General features: G+C 51.5%; 1 protein-coding gene and 1 long non-coding RNA gene across 5 annotated transcripts in view; both read left to right on the top strand.

Annotated features, from left to right (window-relative positions):
* The window catches only part of SIGLEC1 (sialic acid binding Ig like lectin 1), a 31,256-nt gene extending 8,818 nt beyond the window's left edge, over positions 1-22,438 (top strand). Inside the window, exons 7-22 of one of the 4 annotated variants that reach the window (XM_029046567.2) lie at positions 496-795; positions 1,181-1,438; positions 1,964-2,260; positions 5,213-5,470; positions 9,289-9,591; positions 10,786-11,043; positions 12,347-12,667; positions 13,701-13,958; positions 14,526-14,825; positions 15,326-15,580; positions 15,943-16,245; positions 17,257-17,514; positions 20,308-20,607; positions 21,152-21,257; positions 21,699-21,771; positions 22,026-22,438. In XM_029046567.2, coding sequence (XP_028902400.1) covers positions 496-795; positions 1,181-1,438; positions 1,964-2,260; positions 5,213-5,470; positions 9,289-9,591; positions 10,786-11,043; positions 12,347-12,667; positions 13,701-13,958; positions 14,526-14,825; positions 15,326-15,580; positions 15,943-16,245; positions 17,257-17,514; positions 20,308-20,607; positions 21,152-21,257; positions 21,699-21,771; positions 22,026-22,052 — 3,875 coding nt within the window. In that variant the 3' untranslated portion in view covers positions 22,053-22,438. Of the gene's footprint in view, positions 1-495; positions 796-1,177; positions 1,439-1,963; positions 2,261-5,212; positions 5,471-9,288; positions 9,592-10,785; positions 11,044-12,346; positions 12,668-13,700; positions 13,959-14,525; positions 14,826-15,325; positions 15,581-15,942; positions 16,246-17,256; positions 17,515-20,307; positions 20,608-21,151; positions 21,258-21,698; positions 21,772-22,025 lie in introns of all 4 variants that reach the window. The other 3 variants (XM_029046566.2, XR_003753411.2, XM_029046569.2) reach the window with 3 other exon arrangements.
* An 882-nt stretch (positions 22,439-23,320) lies between these two features.
* On the top strand, positions 23,321-24,990 carry LOC114805440. Its single transcript, XR_003753415.1, has 2 exons — positions 23,321-23,848; positions 24,432-24,990. It is a non-coding gene; the product is annotated as an uncharacterized LOC114805440 (long non-coding RNA).
* Positions 24,991-25,331: the final 341 nt, after the last annotated feature.

Raw genomic sequence — 25,331 nt, 5'->3', positions numbered from 1 at the left:
AAGGGGGGATTTGTGCTCCCCATTATACAGAGGGAGAATTGAAGGATCTAATAGTCTGTCAATTAAGAAATAGTACCTATTGAGTGCTACAGTGTGTGGAGCCCTATACGAAGTGCATGTGACCAGGTGTTCAGTGTAGAGTGGGGACTAGAATCCATTAGCCAATCAATCAGTGATATTTATTGAGCTCTATGTGCAGAGTAGTGGACTGAGCATTTGGGAGAATACCATACAACAAAGTTAGTAGACACACTCCCTGCTCACAATGAGTTTACAGTCTAGAAGGGGAGACAGAAATATAAATAAATAAATTACAAATACATATATAAGTGCTGAGGGGCTGAGGATGGAGTGAATATGAATTCAAGTGCAAGGGTGACTGAGAATCATGGGTCACTGAATCGGAGATTTCCAGTACAGTCAGGGATGAACTCATACATCCCCTAGCCTCTAGGTGACATCTGCAGCAAGCCTGCCCTTCCCTCTCCCAAACAGATCCCCCACGGATGCCGGTGCTGACCTCATTCCTGGAGACTCAACAAGGGAGGCTGGCTATCATCCACTGCACGGTGGACAGCCAGCCCCCGGCGGCCCTGACACTACAGCGCGACGGCCACGTGATGGCCACCACCAGTTCCTATGCAGCCCCCAGCCAGAGGCTCAGCATCACATCCACCCGCAATTCACTGAGGCTGGAGATCCGGGGCTTGGAGGCAGAGGATGGGGGAGAGTACTGCTGCGTGGCCACCAATTCTCTTGGCAATGCCAGCACCGCCTACCACTTCAGGGCCAATAGTAAGGACGGGTGATGCTCCACTATCCAGCCTGTGGATTATCCAGGCCCTCCTGCTTCCAGGTTGTTTCTCTGCTCATCCAGATTTTGCCGGGAGTTTGACCTAGACAGAGCACAGGGAACTCAGACCTGCTCCGGCCACTTCTGGGAGCAGCTCTGTGGAAGTTGGGAGGGTAGATGGTGAAAGAAAGGGCTTTGGATTATCTGTGGGTTTGGATTATTCTGGCCCTGTGGCACAGATCATGGAGAGTGGTCTGGGTGGAGACTCGGCAGAGAGCTGGCCTGTAAACTCTCCAGGTCAGGGGCACCCTTAGGCCTGGAGCATCCCCCTCCCCTCTGGCCCCCACTTCCACCCACCCTCACCAGCCCCCATCCTCCTCACAGCAGCCCGGGTACTGATTTACCCTGCCCTGGAGGTCCAGGAGGGCCAGGAGGTGACCCTGTCCTGCATAGCCACCCAGAGCATTCAGCCTGACGTCCGCTACACCTGGTACCGGAATGGCGTGCCACTTCAGGACCGCACAGATAGCACTACTGTCACCTTCCAATCTGTTACCAGTGCCAATGCGGGAGCTTACCACTGCCGGGTCTGGGACAGCCAGGGAACAGACAGCACCTCACCCGCCGTCCCCCTGACCGTGCTTTGTGAGTGGCTTCCCACTGGGGTTCAGCCTAGGGGCCTGCAGAGGGAACAGAGACTACAGGCTGGGCATCTTGGAGGGGTAGAGAGAGGGGAGGAGTTTTGGGTGCTGCGGCGGTGGGCAGGGGGTTGGTGGCGAGAAGGACTAATAGGTGGGAATGGCGAAGAATTCATCTTGAGGATGCCTGGGCACTACCTGAAAGTTGAGGATGGGAATGGGGAACTAAGTCAGGCACCTGGAGGCATGGCAACTCTATAAGTGATAAGTGGGACTCTTGGGGTTATTAGAGGAACAAGAACCAGAAGGGTTAATCTGGGAAGTCTTCCTGGAGGAGGTGGATTTTTAGAACCATTTGGAAGGAGGGGAACCTTGTTTGGTGAAGAAATAAGCGGAGGGAATTCTAAGTCAGGGAGGAGGGCAGCATTTAGTGAAGAAGGGCAAGGAGGAAATTTTAGATGGGAGGAATGGCATCCATTGGAGATACTGAGGACGGGCAGGTGGTGTGGTCCTAACTTTGTGTTCTTTGCAGACTCACCCCGTCAGCCTCTGCTGACCTTCTTCCTGGAGGCAGAGATCAGGTCGGTCCTCCTCCTCTGCACTGTGGACAGCCTACCTGAGGCAGAGCTGACTCTACTCCGATGGGACCGTCCAGTAGCCTCCTCAGCCCAGTGTGGGGGTTGCTGCTCCCGGATCTGTGCCACTGCATCCCCCAATGCCCTGCGTTTGGAGATCCGTGATGTGGTGCTAGAGGACGAGGGCAACTACACCTGCATGGCCAGCAACTCCTACGGCAATGCCACCGCCTCTGTGACTTTTACTGCCCAGAGTGAGTGTCCGGTAGTGCTGGAAGAGCCAGGGCCAGCTGGGGGCACCCGGGGGCGCCTGGAGGGGCCAAGTGAGTGCAGGTCAGCTCCAGGGGTTCTTGAGCTGGCAGTCTCAGAGTTAGACAATAGCAAGATTAGAGAATAGAGAATAGAGAAGCAGCATGGCTCAGTAGAAAGAGCCTGGGCTTGGGTGTCAGAGGTCATGGGTTCGAATCGAGGCTCTGCCACTTGTCAGCTGTGTGACTGTGGGCAAGTCACTTAACTTCTCTTTGCCTCAGTTACCTCATATGGAAAATGGGGATTAACTGTGAGCCTCATTTGGGACAACCTGATTACCCTGTATTTACCCCAGCACTCAGAACAGTGCCCTGCACATAGTAAGCACATAACAAATGCCAACATTATTATTATTATTAAGATCCCCACTTTCCAGGACAGTCCACTGTCAGTCATCTGCTGCATTAATGGGGTGGAAAGATGGAAATCAACAGATGGGGTAGGGGGGCTGGAGTCTAAAGATCCTGAAACCTGTTCAGGGGTCAAGAGGCAGTGACCCACAACCAGCGGAGCCTGGAGCAGACCTGGCCAGGGATCAAAATGGGAGGTTGATGGGAAGGCCTGCTGGTGAGAAACTTGAAGAATACAGAGTGGATAATCTGCATGGAGATAATAGAGAATTACCAATAGGTGGAAGGCAGCATGGCCTAGTGGAAAGACCATGGATGTGGGAGTCAGAGGACTTAGGTTCTAATCCCGGTTCTGGAAACTGTCTACTGAGTGATCTTGGGCAAGTCACTTAAATTCTCTGTGTGTCATTACCTAATCTGTAAAATGGGGGTTTAAAGCTATGAGTCCTATATGGGACATGTTCTTTGTCCAACCTAATTATCTTGCATCTACCCCAGCACTTAGTATATTGCCTGGTTCATAGTATATGCTTAACAAATACCATAAAATACAGAACAAGACAAAAAAAATACACAACAGAAAACAGGTCTGAATGGGCTCAGGAGTCACTGTGGGCAGAGGCTAGAGATGAGGCTGTCTTGCCAATTCTCTTTCCAGGGCTTTTTGACCAGTGGTCTTCAGCGTGAGGGGAGAAATATCAACCCCATGTGTTCCCCTGGACTGGCCATACCCGAGATTCTTGCATTCCCTGTTTGGCTCTGAATGGGATAGACATAATCTTGTCCCCTCCAACGTTCCCACCTGAGCTCCCCTTCCCTTGCTGTGGCCAGGATGGCTCCATCACTTCCCCTTCATGAGGCTTCATGGTCTACCAAGAAGAGCAACCAGGAGGCAGGAATTCTAGTACTTGTTTACCTCTCTCTGCTCTGAAGTCCCGACCAAGTTACCTAGCCTCTTTGAGCCTCAGTTTCCTCAGATGTAAACTGGGATGTTGGGATGTTGCAAAGATGAAATGAGATGTTGATTTGAAAGTGTTTCTGGACAACTAAAGCTCTTGGTTGTGAGAACCTCAGGGTCCTGGTCGTCCCCTTCTCCTCTCTCCCAGGGAGGCAGCAGAGGGGTGGATACCCCCAATCACTGAAGGTTCCATCTCTGCCCCTTTCATTTATTCATTTAATTGTATTTAATGAGTGCTTAGTGTGTGCAGAGCACTGTACTAAGCACTTGGGGAAGTACAGTACAACAATAAACAGACACATTTCCTGCCCAAAACAAGCATACAGTCTAGAAGCGGGAGACAGACATCAATACAAATAAATATATTACAGAGATGTGCACAAATGCTGGGGCTGGGAGGGAGGTAGAATAAAGGGAGCATGTTAGGGCAATGCAGAAGGGAGTGGGAGAAGAGGAAAAGGGGGGTCTAGTTAGCCTAGAAGGCCTTTTGGGGGAGATGTGCCTTCAATAAGGCTTTAAAGGGGGGCAGAGTATTTGTCAGATTTGAGGAGAGAGGGCGTTCCAGGCCAGAGGCAGGATGTGGGCCAGGGGGCAGCAGCGAGACAGGCGAGACCAAGATACAGTGAGAAGCTTAGCACAGGAGAAGTGAAGTGTGCCGTGTTGGTTTTAGGAGAGTAGCAAGGTGAAGTATGTGGGGGTAAGGTGGTAGAGTGCTTTAAAGCCAATGGTGAGGAGCTTATGTTTGATGAGGAGGTGGATGGGCAACCACTGAAGTGTTTTGAGGAGCGGAATGGCATGTCCTGAAGATTTTTGTAGAAAAATGACCCAGGTAGCAGAGTGAAGAATGGGCTGGAGTAGGGAGAGACAAGAGGCTGGGAGGTCAGCAAGGAGGCTGAGAGAGTAATCAAGGCGAGATAGGATGAGTGATTATATTCACGTGGTAGCTGTTTGGATGGAGAGGAAAGGGCAGATTTTAGCAGTGTTGTGAAGTGGGACTGGCAGGATGTAGTGAAGGATTGAATAAGTGGGTTGAACGAGAGAGAGGTGTCAAAGACAATGCCAAGGTTACAGGCTTATTAAGGTTATGGGAATTCATTCATTCATTCATTCATTCATTCATTCATATTTACTGAGTACTTACTGTGTGCAGAGCACTGGACTACGAGCTTGGAAAGCACAATTCAGCAACATATAGAGACAATCCCTACCCAACAATGGGCTCACAGTCTAGAAAGGGGAGACAAAAAAACAAAATAAGTAGACAGGCACCAATAGCATCAAAATAGATGAAGAGAATTATAGATATGAACACATCATTAATAAAATGAATAGAATAATAAATATGTACAAATATACACAAGTGCTGTGGGGTGGGGAAGGGGGTAGAGCAGAGGGAGGGAGTAGGGGCGATGGGGAGGGGAGGAGGAGCAGAGGAAAAGGGGGGCTCAGTCTGGGAAGGCCTCAAGGATGGTGGTGCCACCTACAGTGATGGGAAAGTCACGGAGAGGGCGGGATTTGGGTGGGAAGATAAGGTGGTCAGTTTGACTTCACTCATACCTGCCCCTCTGTTTCTTCCCTGGCCGGCTCAGCCGTGTGGCTAGTCATCTCCCCTTCGGCGACCCTGATGGAAGGCCAGGAGGCTAACCTGAGCTGCCAGGTGCACCGAGCTGCAGGGGCCACTCCCACCAATTTCACCTGGTACCGGAATGGGGCACCTTGGGCCAGGGGCCTCGAGGATGTCATGTCGCTGGGACCCGTCGTGGGGACAGACTCTGCGCTGTATGCCTGCAGTATTGACTCCGAAGCCGGAAGCCGAAGATCGAATCCTTTGGCTCTCCACGTGCTGTGTGAGTGGCGAGGCTGAGGTGGGGGTGGGGCTAAGACTAGAGCAGCTAAGGCAGGGGGTGGGCTAATGTTGGTGGGCAGGGACTGGGCTAAAATGGGGGCGGGGCTAATGGGGGCAGGGTTAAAGATAGAGGAGCTGACTTTAGGTCGGGGTGGGATTATTGTTGGTGGGCAGGGCTAAAGCTAGAGGAGCTGAGCTAAGGCTGTATGGAGCTGAGTTGAATCAGAAGATGGGGATAAGGCTAGAGGGGCAGGCTGAGGCAGGGGAAGGGAATAAGACTAGAAGACTGGCTAAAGCAGGGGACGGGGAGGAAGATAGAGGAGCTAGCTAACTTTGGGGTTGGATTAATGTTGATGGGCAGGTCTAAGGTTAGAAGGGCAGGGTTAAAGTAGGGGTTAGCCTAAGGCTAGAAGGGCGGGGTTAAAACCGGGCAGGGATAAGGCTAGAGAGGTGGGGCTAAGGCAATAGGCAGGATTAAGGCTAGAGAGCACCAGGCTAAAGCAGGGGTGGGGATTAGGCTAGAGGGATTTAGCTAAAATGGGGGTGGGGCTAATGTTGATCAGGATGGATAAAGCTAGAGGGACTGAGTTAAGGCAGGGGTTGGGACTAATGTTAGTAGGCAGCTAAGGCTAGAGGAGCTGGGCTAAGGTGGGGGTGGGACTAAACCCGGAGGACCTGGGCTAAAGCAGGGGGTGGGGCTAAACCTAGAGGGGCTGGGCTAAGGAAGGGGGTGGGCCTAATGTTAGTGGTATGGCTAAGGCTGCAGGGGGTCAGGCTAAGGCAGGGCTAAAACAGGTGTTGGGGTTAATGTTGATGGGCAGGGCTAAAACTAGATGAGGCTAGGCTAAGGAGGGGCCGGATTTTAAAATAGAGGGGCTCGGCTAAAGTACAGGTCTGGAATAAGGCTAGAGGGGTTGGGCTAAAGCTGGGGCAAGAATAAGGCAGAAGTCGGGTTAATGTTGCTGGCCAGGGCTAAAGCTAGAAGAATCATACTAAGGCAGGGGACGGGGATAAAGTTAGGGGGCCTGGGCTAAGGCGGGGATGGGATTAATGGTGGTGGGCCGGCTAAAACCAGAGGGGGGCCAGGCTAAGGTAGCTGGAGGGGCTAAGGCAAGGGCAGGGTTAAGACTGTGAAGGTTAAGGCTAGAGAGGCAGGGCTAAGAAGGGGGTGGGGATAAGGCTAAGAGAAACTGGGTGAAAGCCAAGGGTGGGATTTAGTCTTGCAGGACGAAGGCTAAAGGGTCTGGTCTAAGGCAGTACCGTTCTTCAACTCTCCCATCTTTCCCACACCAGTCGCCAAACTAGCTCATTTCCCCCCTTCAAAGCTCTACTGAAATCACACTTCCTCCAGGAGGCCTTCCCAGATTGAGGGCCCCCTTTCCTCTGCTCCTCCTCCCCTCCCCATCACCCCTATTCGACTCCCTCCCTCTGCTCTACCCACCTCACCACCCCACAGCACTTATGTATATTTGTACATATTATTCTATTTATTTTATCAATATGTGTATATATCTATAATTCTATTTATCTATTTTGATGCTATTGATGCCTGTCTACTTGTTTTGCTTTGTTGTCTGTCTCCCCCTTTCTAGACTGTGTGCCATTGTTGGGCAGGGATTGTCTCTATCTGTTGCCAAAGTGAACTTTCCAAGCTCTTAGTACAGTGCTCTGCACACAGTAAGTGCTCAATAAATACGATTGAATGAATGAATGAATGAGATCTCCTGCTTTCTTCTTGCAATCCACCCCTCCCACCCATGCATCTAACCCCATTCCTTATCAAAAGACCTTGCTCCCTTCATTCTTCCCTCCTTAACAGTCATCTTCCACTGTTCGCTCTCCAATGGCTTCTTCCCCACTGCTTTCAAACATGTTCATGTTTCTCCTATCTTAAAAAAAACTCCCTGGACCCCATCTCCCTCCTACCATTCCTCTCAAAACCCCTTGAGCGACTTGTCTATACCCACTGTCTCAAATTCCTCTCCTTCAATTCTTTCCTCAGCCCCCTCCTATCTGGCTTCTGTCCCTTTCACTCCACAGAAACCACCCTCTCAAAGGTCATCAATGATCCCCTTCTTGCCAAATCCAGTGCCTTTACTCCATCTTAATCCTCCTCGATCTCTTAGCTGCCTTCGACACTGTCAACCACCCCCTTCTCCTGGAAACATTAGCCAACCTTGGCTTTGCTGACACTGTCCTCTCCTTGTTCTCTTATCTCTCTGGCCATTCATTCTCAGTCTCCTTCACAGACTCCTCCTCTGCCTCCCACCCCTAATTCTGAGGGGTCCCTCAAGGTTCAGTTCTTGGTCCCTTTCTATTCTCCATCTACACCCACTCCCTTGGAGAACTCATTCACTCCCAAGGCTTCAACTACCATCTCTGCAGGATTCCCAAATCTGCATCTCCAGCCCTGATCTCTCTCCCTCTCTGCAGTCCTGCATTTTCTCCTGTCTTCAAGACCTATCTACTTGGATGTCCTCCCATCACCTCAAGTTTAACGTGTCCAAAACAGAACTCCTTATCTTCTCACCCAAACCCTGTCCTCCCCTTCACTTTCCCATCACTGTAGGTGGCACCACCATCCTTTCTGTCTCACGAGCCTGTAACCTTAGTGTTATCCTTGATTCCTCTCTCTCATTCAACCCACATATTCAATTCTTCACTAATTCTTGCCAGTTCCACCTTCATAACATCGCTAAAATCTGCCTTTTCCTCTCCATCCAACCTGCTACTACGTTAATACAATCGCCTATCCTCTTCCACCTTGATTACTGTATCAGCCTCCTTGTTGACCTCCCAGCCTCCTGCTTTTCCCCAATCCAGGTTATACTTCACTTTGCTGCCCGAATCATTTTTCAACAAAAATGTTCAGAACATGTTTCACCATTCCTTAAGAAACTCCAGGGGTTGCCCATCCACCTCCACATCAAACCAAAGCTTCTCCCCATTGGCTTTAAAACACTCCATTACCTTGCCCCCTCCCTACCTCACCTCACTACTCTTCTACTCCACTGTACCCACACACTTTGCTCCTCTAATGCTAACTTTCTCATGTAACTCTATCTCATCTATTTTGCCACAGATACCTCACCCACATCCTCCCCCAGCATGGAATGCCCTCCCTCTTCATATCTGACAGATTATTATACTCTCTCCTTTCAAAATATTATTGAAAGCACATCTCCTCCAAGAGACCTTCTCTCAGTCCCCCTTTCCTCTTCTGCCACTGCTTTCTGCATCACCCTGACTGTATTCATCCCCCTTCCCAGTCCAACAGCACTTATGTATGTATCTGTAATTTTTTAATGTATATTACTATCTGTCTTCCCCTCTAGACTGTAAACTCATTGTGGGCAGGGAATGTGTCTGTTTATTGTTATATTGCACTGTCCCAAGTGCTTAGTTCAGTGTTCTGCACACAGTATGTGCTCAATAAATCCTATGGAATGAATGAAATGGGGTGGGGATAAGGGTAGAGAGGCTAGGTTAAGGCAGGGGGTGGGTCTAGAGCTAGAGGGGATAGGCTTAGATGGGGCTGGGGCTAAGGCTAGAGCAGCTGGGCTAAGGTATGGGGTGGGCTTATGGATGGAGGGGCTAAGGCTGGAAGGGGCAGTGCTAAAGTGGGGATCAAGGCTAGGCTTGAGGTGGATATGGTTAAAGTTGGTGGGTGGGGCTAAGGTGGTGGGCAGGTTTAGGGCTGGGGAGTATGAAAGATTGCTAGTTGGGTCTAAGTCAAGCTGGCGTTAACAATGATTGGTGAGAGAACCCTGAGGCTCTCAGACCAACCTCTATTCATCTCCTTCCTGCCACCTCCTCCAGATCCTCCGAAGCCCCCACATTTTATTGCTTTCCTGGACACGGCTGAGGGCCGTATGGCAGTTTTTTTCTGCTCTGTGGACAGCAGCCCCCCAGCTGAACTGACCCTGGCCCATGGCGAGAAGCTTCTGACCTCCAGCAGCCAGGCGAGGACTTCAGGAGCTGGGCGACTGCGGGCCCAGGCCTCGCCCAACACCCTGCGAGTGGAGCTGGGGGAACTGGGGCTGGGAGATGCTGGAACCTACCACTGCACGGCCTCAAATGCTCTTGGCACAGCCTCCAGTGCGCTACTGTTCCACGTGCATGGTGAGTACTTCGCTTCTCCCTGGAGTCAGGCCAGTGAGGTGCCTTGCAGCCCCTTGCACACCCTTGGGAGGGCTAGCAGGCTGGTCTGGGAGCAAGGACTCAGAGCTTCCCACCCCTCCCCTGCTGTGCTGTGAGACCTCGGGCTAGCCACCACCTTGCTCTGTTGCTCCCCTTGGGGATGTCTGCAGCTGGGAGAGGAAAATGATGGAGGGCGAACGAGGATGAATGTGAGTTGGCTTGACCTTCAGTCCTCCTCTGTCTGAAGCAACAAGAGCCTGTGCTGGGAGAGCCCTGGGCTGGGCATTGACTTCACCCTCAGCAGTCTGTCCCCTGGCCACTGGCTCACCCTGCCACCCCAACTCCACTGTCTGAAATTCCCTCTCCTTTCAAATCCCCCCAGGAAGCAGCCCTCTCCATCTTCGAAACCTACCTGAAATTCCATCCCCGATTAATTTTCCCCTCTCCCAGGTTATGTACTCTCAACTACCACCTTTGCACTTAGGCACTGAGTCACCATACTCAGTAGCACTTGGCTTCTCATTTTTCTGTCCTCTTTTTCTTCATAACTGTAATTCATTTTGTGCCTGGGTAGTGGTCTTCATTGAGAGCAGCTACTGAGTGCTGTGTACTATGCTAAGTTCTTGGGAGAGAGCCAAGAAGGAAAAGTCAAGAAGGAAAAGACATATTTCCTGTCCACAAAGAGCTAAACATGTCTGTCCTCCCAGTTAAATTGTAAACTCTTTGGGGGCAGGAATTATGTCTTCCCTTTTACCCCTCTCCCAAAACAACAGTAGGTATTCAATAAATATTACTGACTGGTTGATTGATTGATTGACTGGGGGAGGTAGAGAAAGGAGAAAATGTGGACCCTGCCAATAAGAGGCCGTAAATCCTAAGGAAAGACAGGATTTGTGTTCTTTCTCTCTCTCCCCCTCCCACACCCATGCAAATATAGACCAAAATAAGAACCATAAATAACCTAAGCCTGAACATCTATACTTAGGTGCTAAAAGTTGTTGAAGTGGAGAAGAATTAGATTGGGTTAACCTGGGAAGGCTTCTTTGAGGAGATGGGATGTGCAGTAATTTTAAAGGGGGGAAGGGATATGGTTTCCTGCAGAGGATGGGGAAGGCATTCCATCTAGGTGTGGATCCTAACCTTCACAGTGTGACTTGACTTCTCTTTTTCCTACAGCCGCTCTTGTCATTGTATCACCACCAGCAGAAATCCAGGAAGGGATGTCTGTTTCCCTGACCTGCCAGGTGGTGGGCCAGCCCCCCGAAGAGGCTGTGTACCACTGGTTCAAGAATAGCCAGCCACTCCTGGAGGCCTCAGACCCAGTCCTCTCTTTTCCTGCCATATCAGCAGCAGACAGCGGCTCCTATCACTGCCAGGCTCAGGTCCCAGGTGGTGCTTCCAGGCTTTCTCCCTCTGCCAGCCTTCATGTCTCTTGTAAGTGCCACCCCCTTCTTTTCCCTTCCCCATCTCCAGAATACACACACACACACACACACGATTATCTTGTATATACCCTAATGTTTAGCACAGTACTTGGCACATAGTAATAAATGCTAACAAATACCACCATTCTTTTAAACCCCCTTCCCCTTCCCCCTCACACACATACACATAGTTTCTATGGAGTCACTCTCTGCCCCCATTGTCTGGTCTGTCACTTGTAGCAACTGCCTAAAATTCAAGTGGTCAAGCAATTAGTATTTATTGACTGCTTACTGTGGCACTGTGGCAAGAGGACTGTACTTTTCCAGCAATCCTTTTTCTCATAATAATAATAATAATATTAATTGTGGTATTTGTTAAGCCCTTACTATGTGTCAGGCACTGTACTAAGCACTGGGGGAATACAAGCAAATTGGGGTGGACACAGTCCCTGTCCTACCTGGGGCTCACAGTCTCAATACCCATTTTACAGATGAGGTAACCAAGGCATAGAAAAGTGAAGTGATTTGCCCAAGGTCACACAGCAGACAAGTGCCGGAACCAGGACTAGAACCCTTGACCTTGTGACTCCCAGGCCCATGCTCTGTCCACTTGGCCATTTGACTCATTGATCCCAGATTCTGCTCTCTGATATCCTCTTCCCAGACGGGGCAACACAGATGGAGGAAACTTAGTTGGGACTGGAAAAAATTAGAGGTGACTCCACCTTGCCCCTCCCACCTTAAATCGATCAATCAAGCAATCAGTGGTATTTATTGATTACTTAATGTGCACAGAGCATTGTGCTAAGCCCTTGTACAGTACAGTAAATAGTGCAGTAAATTATTGTACAGTAAATAGAGCTGGTAGACATATACTCTGCCAACAAGTAGCTTACAGTGTAGGAGGGGAGAGACAGACATTCAAATAAATTATGGATATGTACATAAGTGCTGTGGGGTGAGGGTGAGGGTGAGGGTGGGGTGAATATTAAGTATTTAAAGGATGATGCAGAAGTAAGAGAGAGTAGGGGAAATGAGGGCTTAGTCAGGGAACGCCTCTCGGAAGAGATGTGATTTTAATAGGGTGTGAAAGTGGAGAGAGTGGTGGTCTGTCCCATATGAATGAGGTGGAAGTTCCAGGCCAGAGGAAGAACATAGGCAAGGGGTCAGTAGTGAGATAGGCAAGGTCGAGGCCACTGGGAAGGTGGACCCCACTCCCCACCCCCTTTCCTCCTGACCCCTTCCCCACCTATCTCCAGCCCTCCCCACACTCCTGTCTTTGTGACTTCACCTTCCTGTGTTCCACCCACCAGATCCTCCGCGTCAACTCAAGCTGACAACCCTGCTGGAGGCGGAGGCAGGGAGACTGGGCCTCCTCTTCTGCACTGTGGACAGTGACCCGGAAGCAGTGCTGACCCTCCAGCGAGGGGACCAGCTTGTGGCTTCCTCCCTTCTCAAAGGAGGGGGTCCTGGCTTGTCTACCCAGGGTGGGTCCAGGATCCACTCCACCTGGTCCCCCAACTCCCTGCGGGTAGAGATCTTGGATCTGGTGCTGGAGGACGAGGGCAACTACACCTGTGTGGCCAGCAACCTCTACGGCAATGCAACGGCCTCTGTGAACTTCATTGCCCAGAGTGAGTGTCCAGGAGTTCCTGAGTAGTTGGGGCCAGTTGAGGGGCACCTAGCTTAGTGGCCGATGGAGGGATAGGATGGGAATGGTGGAGAGAAGGGCAACATGGTGATGCCAGCTAGGGGATTTCCAAGACTCCTACGAATCACTTGGCCCCAGGCACAACCTTAGGTCAGGTTCGTATGGATGTTAATGAGGCCCATTCTTACCCTCCCCTTCTCCCCTTCCCCCCAGCCAGGTCCCAAAGGGGTGAAAATGGGGCAGTGCCGGGGCGGGGGAGAAAAGGAGTCCAAGGACTCCTAAGCTAGCCATTCTTCAGGTATAGTCCCAACTCCCACTCCACTCTTGATCATTAATGCCTTCCTGATGCTGGAGGAGCCAGGGCGGTTAAACTGGGCATGTGAACCCATTTGCCTGGGACTCCCTTTGCCTCGCTGGAAATACTTCTTCTCTTCCTCTCTTTCCTCCTCTTCCTCTTCCCTCTCCTATTCCTTTTGTCCTTTTTCCTCCTCTTTTCTTTCTTTCTCCTCCTCCTCCTCCTGATTTTCCTGATTTTCCTCTTCCTCCTTTTTCTTCCTTCTCTTTCTTCTCCTCTCCCTCATCTTCCTTCTCCTTTCCTCCATTCCCCTGCCTGCTTCTCTTCATCCTCATTCTCCTTTTCCTCCTTTTTCTTTCTCCATTTCTTTCCCTTCCTCTTCCTGTTGCACCCCCAGTCTGCCCTGAGTGCCCCTCCAGGGCCAGAATCCTGCATCCAGGGCATGGGATCCATATTAATAGGAGAGGCAGATAAGAGAGATCAGTAGAGGGAAGACAGGATGGACACCCGACAGGCCCCATCCAAGTGATCCAACAGACCCAGACAGGGCAGGAGGGAGCCTAGAGTAGAGTCCTTCGTGGAAGACTTTCTGGAGGAAATGGCATAGAACCCGGGCCATATGGGAGAGGTTGGGGTGTGTCCGAGGTAGAATAGGGGTGATGGATGCATCTCACACTCTCTTCCCCCTGCACCTCTGCCCATTACCACCCTTCTCTCCCAGCGGTGTTTGTCCAGATCTTCCCCTCTCCAGATGTGCACGAAGGGCAGGCCGTGAACCTAACATGTATCATTGCTGGAGGCTCCTACTGGGCAGTGAACTATACCTGGTACCGAGGTGGAATCTGGCACAGCGAGGGCCCCAGAGCCAGCAGCCTCCTCCTCCCCAACGTTACCAGAGACGATGCTGCTCCTTACAGCTGCTCTGTGAGCACACCCAGGGGGCCCCGGTTCTCCCCTCCCAGCATGCTCACCATCATGTGTAAGCCTGAGAGGGGTCATGTGGGAACCCAGTGGATGTTCGTATGCCCCCAGAACACCCTCACATCAGAAATGTCATGTGTGTTCCATGCCTGTCCTGGGAGGCAGGTGTAATGGTCCCCATTGGTGATGGAGAAACTGAGATCCAGAGAAGGAGAGTGGTTGATCCAGAGTCACACAGCATATTAGGCACAGAGCTAAGATTAGAACCCTAATCTCCTGACTCTCAGAACGTAGGATGTGGTGAAGGAAACATGGATGAGGTGGGAGGATGGGGAGCTGAGGAATGGGATGGGGAGCTGTGGGATGGTATGGGAAGCTTAGATGGGGAATTGTGATGGGATGGTGAGCTGGAGGATGGGATGGGGAACTGGGGATGGGATGGGGATCTGGAGGATGGGATGGGGAGTTGGGGGATGGGATCGGGAGCTGTGGGATTGGGAACTGTAAAATGAGGTGGGGAGCTGAGGTGTGGGATGGGGAGCTGGGGGATGGGATTGAATGGACTACGAAGGGATGGAGAACTGGGGAATTGGGTAGGATTTGGTTGCCTGTATGCCTTCTGCAGACCCTCCCAGGGCCATGCGCTTGACATCCTTTCTGGAGATCCACGATGGGCAGCTAGCTGTCCTGTCCTGCACAGTAGACAGCCTCCCCCAGTCAGAGCTGGTGCTAACCCGAGCTGGGGTGCTGCTGGCTGCCTCTAGCCAGGGTGGAGAGCCCATCCCAAGGATCCATACCTCCTCCTCCCACAATGCTCTGCGTCTGGAGGTCCAGATCCTGCAGCCAGAAGATGAGGGCCTGTACGTCTGTTCAGCCAGCAATGGTCTGGGCCAGACCAATGCCTCTACGGAGCTGCAAGTGGAAGGTAAGTTTGAGATGTGGTCACTGGGCAGGAGGTTACTTTGGGGCAGTCAGTTGGAGGTTGAAGAACCCCCATATTGAAGGTGCTGTTATCAGCTTGAGGGTGGAATGGTGGCTGATTATTCCTCCTTCCCTCCCTCGCCCCACTGCAGCATTGGACAACTCTTGTGGAAATCCAGGGTGTTTACCCACCCTGTGGTTCCCTGGGGGCAAGTCCCACCTCTGAAAAGTGCTCAGTGGCTTGGCACCCTGGGAATTGGGAAAGCAGAGGGTGGTAGCTTGGACCACCTTGTTAGGGTTTCTGGATTGGGTTCCAGCCCTAGGCTTCTGCTCCAGTGCCATGAAGGGCTATGGGGACTATGGGCCCTAGACAGGGTGAAATTATGGTTGAGGGACACACAGCAAGGTGGGGTGGAAGCGTGAACTGGAATCCCAGCAGCCCCAGCCCTGCCTAAAGTCCCACCCCCAGGGGGTTCCCAGCTGTGCTGTTCTGTCTTTCCACAGCTACGCGGGTGGCTATCTCCCCCTCCCCGGAGGTCCTGGAGGGCACATCGGTGACCCTGACCTGCGAAGACGTGACCCCTGTCCACCCATCTACTGTTTACACCTGGTACCACAATGCCCACTGGCTGCAGGAGGGCCCCGCCAGCTCCCTCCTGCTCCGCAGAACCACCCGGGCCCAAGCTGGAGCCTACTCTTGCACCGTCCACGACGTCCGTGGCAGTCGGGGAGCCCGGCCCGCCGCCCTGAGGATCCTCTGTGAGATTGGCTGGGAGCGGGGAGCCCGGACCCATAAGCCCCCTCCACTGCAGTCCTGGCGAGGGTGCCCCCTCCTGGTCACAGTCCCCACTCTTAACGATGGGCTCCGCCCTCATTCTTGCTGTTTGGTGAAACGTGTCTTGCCTTTTCCCAATTCCCCCAACTCCTCCCCCGCCCAAAGTCCCACCTCCCCTACTGCCTCCTTGGGTATTGGTGGAGAGCAGGTATCAATCCTCTTTTGGGGTCCCCAGGACCCTTCAGGGAAGCAGAATTCTCAGCAGGGATTCTGTCGAGGGCGAGATTTGCCCCATGAACCTCTGTGGGTAGCGATCCCCAACTCCAGCCCGATCTCCTTATTTCAGATGCCCCCAGGGACGTGGCCCTGGCCTTCTTCTTGGAGACCCGCATGGAGCAGGTCACCGTGATCCAGTGCACTGTGGACAGCGAGCCCCAGGCTGAGCTGACCTTGTACAGGGACAGGGAGCCGGTAGCCAGCAGCCACGGGACCCCCGGAGAACAGGAGGGACGGGGCCACATCTTCTACACCCACAATGCCCTGCGACTGGAGCTGCTGGATGTGCGGCTGGAAGACATGGGACCCTACATATGCCTGGCCAGGAATGCTTATGGCACAGCTAACAGCTCTGGGCATCTCTTGCAAGAGGGTCAGGGATGGAAAGTCCTTTGGCCTGGGGTGGGGGCAGGAGATGAGAGGCATTAGTGGAGGGAGAAGACACCAAGTTCTGGGGGGCCCCTGTTGATAATAATGATTTTGATATTTATTAAATGCTTACTATGAGGCACATCATGGTCTAGTGGATAGAGCATGGGCCTGGGAGTCAGAAGGAGCTGGGTCCTAATCCCAGCAGCTCCATCACTTGTTTACTGTATGACCTGGGATAAGTCACTTCACTTCTCTGTGCCTCAGTTACCTCATCTGTAAAATGGGGATTAAGACGGTGAGCCCCATATGGGATATGGACTGTGTCCAAATTGATTAGCACATATCTACCCAGGCACTTAGAACAGTGCCTGGCACACCGTAAACATTTTTTAAAATACCATAAAAAAGTCACAATTTATTTATGCCTCAGTTACCTCATCTGTGAAATGGGGATTTTGATTCTGAGCCTCATGTGGGACATGGACTGTGTCCAATTTGATTAGTGTGCATTTACTCCAGTGCTTAGTACAGTGCCTGGCATGCAGTAGGTGCTTAACAAATACCACAAAAAATTGTGCCAAGCACTCTAAGATCTGGGGTAGACACAACCTAATCATATCACACACAGAGTCCCTGCCCTTCATGGGGCTCACAGTTTAAGGGGGAGGGAGAACAGGTATTTAATGTCCATTTTACAGAAGAGGAAACTGAGGAACGACTAAGTGACTTGCCCAAGTTCACACAGCACTCAAGTGGTGAAGCTGGGATTAGAATCCATTTCTCCTGATTCCCAGGCCCATGGTCTTCCACTAACCACACTATTTCCCTTCTTTTAGAATCTGGACCTGGTCCTGGCCCACAGAGAGCCCCCGGTATTGTAAGGATTATAGGATAGATCCAGGCAGACAAGGAACTGGTGACTGGAGGGAGCAGAAGGGGATGGGGGCTCTGATTGACGCACTGCAAGTGGGGTTGGCCGGGTGGAAAGGCAGCTCCAGTTCCATCCCTACAGGTGTGAGGGTGCAGATGGAACCAACCGGAGATATCTGTGAAGGAGACTTGGTCAAGCTGAGCTGCCTGCTGGTCCACCCAACCCTGGACAAAGTAGCCAACTACACCTGGTTCTGGAACGGCCGATGGCTGAGAGAGGGACCAGAGCCAGGGCTGACCTTCCCCAGGGTGTCCAGAACCCATGCTGGAGCTTACCACTGCCAGGCTGAGGGAAGTGCAGGCCGTACCACCTCACGTCCTGTCAATCTCCATGTGCTGTGTGAGTGTCAAGGATGGATTGGGCCTTGCCCCTCCTGGGCCCCCACCCCCCATTGTGTGAATCAGTTTCCCCAGAGAAATTATCTGCCAATGCGCACCAAGTCTGAATTCTCTGCATCAGGTACACCTGAGTGGGACTGATTCCACTGGCCTGGTCCCCTTCAGCATCTCTTTTTTGCCTGACTGAAGCCTTTAAGGGAACCAGGTCCTGAATGGTGTTCCTGCCCTGCTCTCTCACTCACCCCCACATCCAATCCGTCACCAAGACCTACCGGCCTCACCTTTATAATATCGCCAAGATCCGCCCTTTCCTTTCCACCCAAACGGCTATCTTACTGGTACAGGCTCTCATAATATCCCAGCTGGATTATTGTGTCAGCCTTCTCTCTGATCTCCCTTCCTCCTGCCTCTCCCCTCTCCAGTCTATTCTTCATTCCGCTGCCTGGCTCATCTTCCTGCAGAAACGCTCTGGACATGTCACTCCCCTTCTTAAAAACCTCCAGTGGTTGCCCATCAACCTCCGCACGAAACAGAAGCTTCTCACTCTAGGCTTCAAGGCTTTCCATCACCTTGCCCTCTTCTACCTCTCCTCCCTTCTCTCCTTCTACTCCCCACCCCGTGTACTCTGCTCCTCTGCTGCCCACCTCCTCACCGTCCCCCGTTCTCGCCTATCCTGCTGTCAACCCCTGGGCCACGTCCTCCTGCTATCCTGGAATGCCCTCCCTCCTCACCTCCGCCAAACTAGTTCTCTTCCCCTCTTCAAAGCCCTACTTAGAGCTCACCTCCTCCAAGAGGACTTCCCAGACTAAGCTTCCCGTTTTCCCTCTGCTCCCTCCACTGCCCCTCTGCCCCCGCTTCACCCCCCCTCAGCTAAGCCCCCTTTTCTCCCCCTTTCCCTCTGCTCTTCCCCCTCTCCCTTCCCCTCCCCTCAGCACTTTGCTTGCCTGCTCAATTGTATATATTTTTATTACCCTATTTATTTTGTTAATGAGATGTACATCTCCTTGATTCTATTTATTGCTATTGTTTTAATGAGATGTACATCCCCTTGATTCTATTTATTGCTATTGTTTTTGTCTGTCTGTCTCCCCCCGATTAGACTGTAAGCCCGTCAATGGGCAGGGACTGTCTATCAGTTGCCGATTTGCACATTCCAAGCACTTAGTACAGTGCTCTGCACATAGTAAGCGCTCAATAAATACTATTGAATTAATGAATGAATGAATGCCCCAAGTCAGCCCCATGATCCAGTGGGCTCAGGACACCATCTCTGTTAAGGGCACCAGGGTGCTTCTTAGAAATTGGGTGCCCTTTGTGCTCCTGGCCACTCAACTTCATGATTTGGGTTGGACCATCCAACACCTATGACTCTCCCTTCTCTATCCCTAAGTGTCCCTCCAGTATCCCACCTTGATTACTGTATATCAACCTCCTTGCTGATCTCCTAGCCTTCTGCCTTGTTCCATTCCAGTCCATACTTCACTCTGCTGCCCAGATCATTTTTCTACAGAAATGCTCAGACCAAGTTTCCCCATTTCTCAAGAACCTCCAGTAGTTGCCTATCCAACTCTGCATCAAACAGACACTCCTCACCATTTGCTTTAAAGGACTCAATCGCCTTGCCCCTCTTACTTCATCTTGCTACTCTCCTACTCCACCCTACCCTCACACTTCGCTCCTCTAATGCTAGCCTTCTAATTGTACCTTGATCTCATCTACCTCACCACTAGCTTCTTGTCCACATCCTGCCTCTGGTCTGGAACACCCTCCCTCCTCAAATGTGACAGACAAGTAATCTTTCTCCCTTCAAAGCCTTATTGAGGGCACATTTTCTCCAAGAGGCCTTCCATAACTAAACCTTCTTTTCCTTTTCTTCAACTCCCTTCTGTGTCTCCCTGACTTTCTTCCTTTATTCATCCCCCCTCCTAGCCCCACAGCACTTATATACATAGCTGTGATTTATTTATTTATATTAATGTCTGTCTCCCCCTCTAGACTGTAAGCTCATTGTGGACAGGGAATGTGTCTGTTATACTGTACTCTCCCAAGTACTTAATACAGTGCTCTGCACACAGTAAGCTCTCAATAAATATGACTGACTGACAGTAACCTAGCACGGACCATTCAACACCCTTAACTGTCCCCTCTCCATCCCTGACTCTACTCCAGTGACCCAGGATGGACTGTCCAACATTCTTGCCTCTCCCCTTTCCATCCCTTACTATCCCTTCAGTGACCCAGTACTGACCATCCAACCCCTCTCTTTCCTCCCCATCCCCGACTTTGCCTCCAGTGACCCAGCATGAACCATCCAATTCACCTTACTCTCCCCTCTTTATCCCTGTCTATGCCTCTAGTGACCCAGCATAGACCACTCATCCATGGATCTGTACAATCTCTTCTTGCCCTGGCTGGTGTTTCTGGCTGCCCAGCTATCTGTGGGAAACCTGTCCCCACTCTCATTCCCCAGTGGGGGAAGAAGAGTTTCCTTGTGTTTGTTCCCACCCGCCTCCCCTCATCTTGTCCCTTGTCCTTGTCTTGGTGTGTGTAGGAGGTTTTTTGAGGAGGGACAATAATTTTCTGTTTGTCCTGTCCACCCCCTCTTGGTACTGTAAACTCCAGCCCTGACCCCTTGCCTGATCACTTCAGACCACGGATTCCCCACCCTCTAGTCTCAAGTGAAAGCTGCTTTATCCCCCTGACCATCCTGGTTGCCTTTTTCTGTCCCTTTCCTGGCTCTGTTCTGCCTTCCCTTTGCCCTAACTCTGATACCACCTGTTATCCCTCCTTACAGATGCCCCTCAGACACCTACAGTGACATCCTTCCTTGATCCAGAAAGTGGCCAGCGGGGCATCCTCCACTGCAGTACAGACAGTGAACCCCAGGCTGACCTGACTCTCTACTGCAGAGGCCAGCCTGTGGCATCCACTCACCAAAGCACCCTCCCTGCTCCCCGGGTCCAAGTCTTCCCATCCCATAATGCTCTGCGGGTGGAAGTCTGGGACATGAGGCCTGGAGACCAGGGCGAGTACGTATGCTCAGCCATCAATGCACTGGGCACAGCCAATGCTTCCACCTACTTTGGCGTTAGAGGTGAGGAGACTGGGCAGTGTGCAGGGGAGGGAGCAGGAATCTGGAAGTTATGGTTGGGAACAACAGGGAGTGTTTGAAGTGAAGCATGGGCTGGAAGGAATGTTGAGATGTCAATTAGACCATTGCTTTGCCTGCCGGCAGGACGATCCTCAAGTCTGCTTAGTGAAAGAATGACCAGCTATCTCTCAACCATCTCTAAGGAAGGAGAAACAGCTTGAGACATATTCCAGACTCACACTTCCTGGATCCTGGAAGTTCCCCTTTGGATCTGCTCTAGGCGAACCCTGTTGCCAGGGGTTGCAGCCAGAGGCAGCTCACCATCTGGCTTATGTGAACCCTTCTTAAATTTGGAGGCCAGAACATGGCGGCACCTTCAGCTTCTCCAGATTGAAGCTCCTGAGCCCTGCCTGATCCAAGCACTGAGTTCTGGGAGTCAGGCATAGGTGCTCCACTGACCTAGGAGTTGGGGAGATGGTGGCTGGGAGGTGGCCATGGGGCTGGGCCTGGGGCCCATGGACTGATTAAGTTCCTTTCTGCTTTCTAGTCCTGGACCATCTGCGCTTGTACCACCAGCTCATGTGGTTCTTCGTAGTGCTTGCAGGTTCCCTACTGTTGCTGCTGGGACTGGGGGCTTTCAAGATATGGAGGAGGTAACCTCACTGGGCCCTCTGACCTTAAAAGGTCATCTCATCCAACACACTGCTTCCAGGTTAGGACTGCCCTGAAAGCCCCCAGGGCAGTTGCTATGTTTTCCCAGGACAGTTGAGATGTTGGAATCCAGAAAGATAAACCTCTCCCTCCCCATACCATACCTATGACTAGTCAACACTCCCCAGGCTAGAGGCTCTTCCTGTAGTCTATCTTCAAACCCTCCTGCTGTAGTTCAAGCCTGTTTACTCTTGTTCCATCCTCAGGGAAGTTGGTTGATTGGACTGTTGGGGCTGGGTAGTAAGAGGGCCAGGGGAATTCTGGGACACCCATTGGCTCCTCTCCTGGGGTACAGGGTCTGTAGAGAAGAGTGAGGGTACCTCAATTTGCAGAGGGGGAGGGGAAAATACAATGAACATCCTCTTTTTTCCCCTTCTCCCCAGGACCAGACTTGTTTACAGGCTGAAGATGGATGAGAACTCGGTGGAGTTGAGTGACCGAGACAATCCAATCCAGGTACCTCTGTGGGTTGGGGGTAGTGCATGAGGGAGGGGTGCGGCCCCCTCTGGGCAAGGGAAAATTCTAGTGCTGGAGGGAAGGAGGAAGGGGGGATGGTGAGGCAGGAGCTCTCTGCAACTGCTAAATCAGAGCCCACCCAACTTCAATGATACCCTCCTCAGATTCCAGAGCTCATAATGCACCTCACAGTGGCCCTGAGAAGGTGGTCTCCTCACCTTCCTGACCTCAGCAGTTTCTTTTTCCCGATACAGGTGGATGACACGATGGCAGAAAACTGAGATTCATTCCCTTCAGCTCAGTTCCTTCCCAGTCCAACCTTAGCCCCAACTTACCACACTAACCTGGACCACGGGGTCAGCCTGGACCTCCCCCTGCCTTCAAAGGACCCCGGACAGGCAGAGGAAGTGAGCAATGCTCGAGAACACCATGGCCTGCAGTTTAGGGCAGTGGACAGTTCTCTGATGCCAAAGGGGTTAACACAGCCTCCACCGCCATCACATTGCTCCTTGAGACTCTGAGGTGGACTGGGAGAGGGAGGAAGGAGCTCAGGGGCTGAGAGGTAGGGGTCAAAAACATCTATTAAGGGCTGTCAGTAGTGTGTGAAGCTTTTGGTAAGTATTACATTGTACACAGAAAGCACTCAATAAATATGATTGATTGATTATGTCTCTGCCCCTGACTCAGACCAGGACACTCTGCTCTTGGATTCTGGCTGGGCTAGGAGCTAAGGGTCATCCCCAGTGGGACACAGAAGGAGTAGCAGATTCATCTGCACACAGCTGGACTCTGACCCATGTGCCAGCTCCTCCTCATTCCAGAGATTCTGCAATGAAGCAGGGAGGAGACCATGAGAATGTGATCTTTGCTCCTTGGTTCCCAAAGAGGTGTTTTCTACCCTCTAATAGACACCAGTTTCTACTCCCAACACTTATCCACATCTGGGAACTTAACTCCCAAAAGAAGGGAGAGAAAAGTGGATCAGGGAAGTTCCTGTGAGCAGGAACCATCTCTACTAACTCTTGTATTATACTCTTCCAAGTGCTTAATCCAGTGGTCTGCACAGAGTAAGCATTCAATAAGTATGACTGATTGATTGATTGATTGATTGTCCTGGGCCAGTGGCTCCTCCTGCCCACCCATAGCCAGGACTCCTGGGCCTGTCTGCTCAGGCCCAGTGAGATGGGCACATATTGGGTCTTTCCTTCTCAGGAGGTTTGGGCTGGTCTGGGTTGGGAACAGCCTGGCTGGGCATCTCAGGTTTCATAATAATAAATAATGTTGGTATTTGTTAAGCGCTTACTATGTGCCGAGCACTGTTCTAAGCGCTGGGGTAGACACAGGGGAATCAGGTTGTCCCACGTGGGGCTCACAGTCTTAATCCCCATTTTATAGATGAGGGAACTGAGGCACCGAGAAGTTAAGTGACTTGCCCAAAGTCACACAGCTGACAAGTGGCAGAGCTGGGGTTCGAACCCATGACCTCTGACTCCAAAGCCCGTGCTCTTTCCAGTGAGCCACACTGTTTAATCTGTTCTCGTGTTCAGTGTCCCACGGAGGCAGGACCAACCCCTGCAGGCCTTCAGGACTGGGGGTCTCAGGGAGGGAAGGAGGTTCTGGGCTTCTCTTGGGCTTGGACTGGACTTCATCTCCTTGAGCTTGAGCTGGACGTGCTCTGTCTGATCTATTCCCCACTACCAAAGAGGAGAGGTTAAAAGAGGTCCATGTAGGGACTCAGTCCTATTTAACTTGTTCTCTGCAGCCAGGCTGGAAGATGCAACAAGAGACCTGGATTCAGGAGTAAAGAACACATGCCCACACCTCTGAGAAAGTAAACTCAAAAGACTGTGCATCATCCAAAGCTGAAATCACCCTAAAAACAGTCATTCAAGAATTCTGCATGCAGATGACTGGGCCCTAGGAGTAAACACAGAAGAAGACACCTGCCAGGCAATAGACAGCAGATGTATTAGACCTTCAAACTGAGGGGAAACCAGTGAGAGCAAAAAACCCAAGACCTGAAGAGCATGACCCCTGAGGATCAAAAACACGTTTCTTACATGGAGTCTTTATATCAGTTAAGGACATTTTCTCTGAGGGACAGGAATAAGGTCACTGACATTGTGTTTGGCAGTGCAGGGCATCCTTGCCTAGAGAATGGATGCCCAGGGCATTGTGTATCTGAGGTGAAGGGAAGAACCAAGTCTGTTGTAGGAACCCCTACCTTGGGGAGAAAGATTCCATTGACAGGACAGGGGGTGAGGAGTGATTGAGCTGGGTACCTCCAGCTGTGACATCACTGGAATGGAATGTTCTTGTTGCCAAAGGTAAAGGAAGGATACAAAACTGGTGGAGATCCAAATTAGGTTGTGAAGGAGGGTGGGCTATTATCATTCAGTCCTTGATCATGTCTGGTGCAAAGCCAGAAAAGCTGACTTGTGTGGGTGTTACTTGCTCCTGGGTGGCCAGTATGGCCAGCTCTGGGGCACAGTGAGGCTCACACTGCCCAGTCTGGGTTGTCCTGGGAGGAAGGGGGCCAAAGCTGTTGAAGATCCTTCCCAACAACTCGGCCTCCACTTACTGGGCTGTGGGTCTCAGGACAGGGCTCTGTGTCCTTTTCTCTGGACCCACTCATTTCTGTCTCTCCTGTTTTCCTCCAGGAACATTATCACTATGGCTTGGGGCTTACCTGAAGCTGTTCCTGGTGGTGGCCATCACCATCTCTGACCAGATCCTACCAGAAAGCTCCCTGATTTCTGAAGCAGATGGGGCTTCTCTGCAGAGGATGCAGGAGTGATTTGAGTGCCTTGGAAAAGTGCCGGTCTGGATGGAGCAGGAGACATTGGAGCTGGCCAGCCGAGGAGGTGCTGGACTGGGTCTTACCTAGCTTGGACTGGGTGGGGTCCCTTTGTGCGGGTCATTTATATTGTTCTCCAGGCCTAGATCCAGCACAGGAGAGGGACCCCAGCTGAAGAAGATACTTTCTGTTACCACAAGAAAGCCAGCAACTGTCTCCCATTCCCCCACCATTTCCCCTCCCCAATCTCTGATCACATCTTCTCCTTGACACCCTCCCCTCTCCCTTTCTAGCTCTTCCTTTCTGCCTCTATGGCCCCACCCCTTCTTTATGTCTCTGCCCCACTGGTGGCTGTGCCCCTTAGCACCAAGGGATGGGGGAAGGCTGTATAACCTTCCAATAAAGGGAGAGAATCAATTAAATTGCTTGCTAAGTCGTATCTAGCCGAATGCTGGAAGTGGAATTGTGGAAAAGAGTTCTCTGTATTAGTGTCTTGCAGACATAACATTCGTAATCAAGTTCCATGGGGCAGTCAAGACTAGAGGGGAGAAAATGGAGGAAAAAGAGGTAAAGAAGAAAAAAGAGTGTTTCAGAGGTTGTCAGAGGCACATACTTATTACACAGACTTTACCATTTCCGGTCTCCTCCCTCCCACAGAAGAGCTATCCTTAACTTTGAAAATGACCCTCCCAACAGGGAGATTTATGAGTTTGGGCATCATCCGGAGAGAAACTCTTGTCTATATGCACTCCAAACCCCCAAA

The sequence above is a fragment of the Ornithorhynchus anatinus genome, chromosome 18 (assembly GCF_004115215.2).
Source record: "Ornithorhynchus anatinus isolate Pmale09 chromosome 18, mOrnAna1.pri.v4, whole genome shotgun sequence".
NCBI classification, from domain to species: domain Eukaryota; kingdom Metazoa; phylum Chordata; class Mammalia; order Monotremata; family Ornithorhynchidae; genus Ornithorhynchus; species Ornithorhynchus anatinus.
This window is presented reverse-complemented; position numbering and strand designations above follow the sequence as displayed.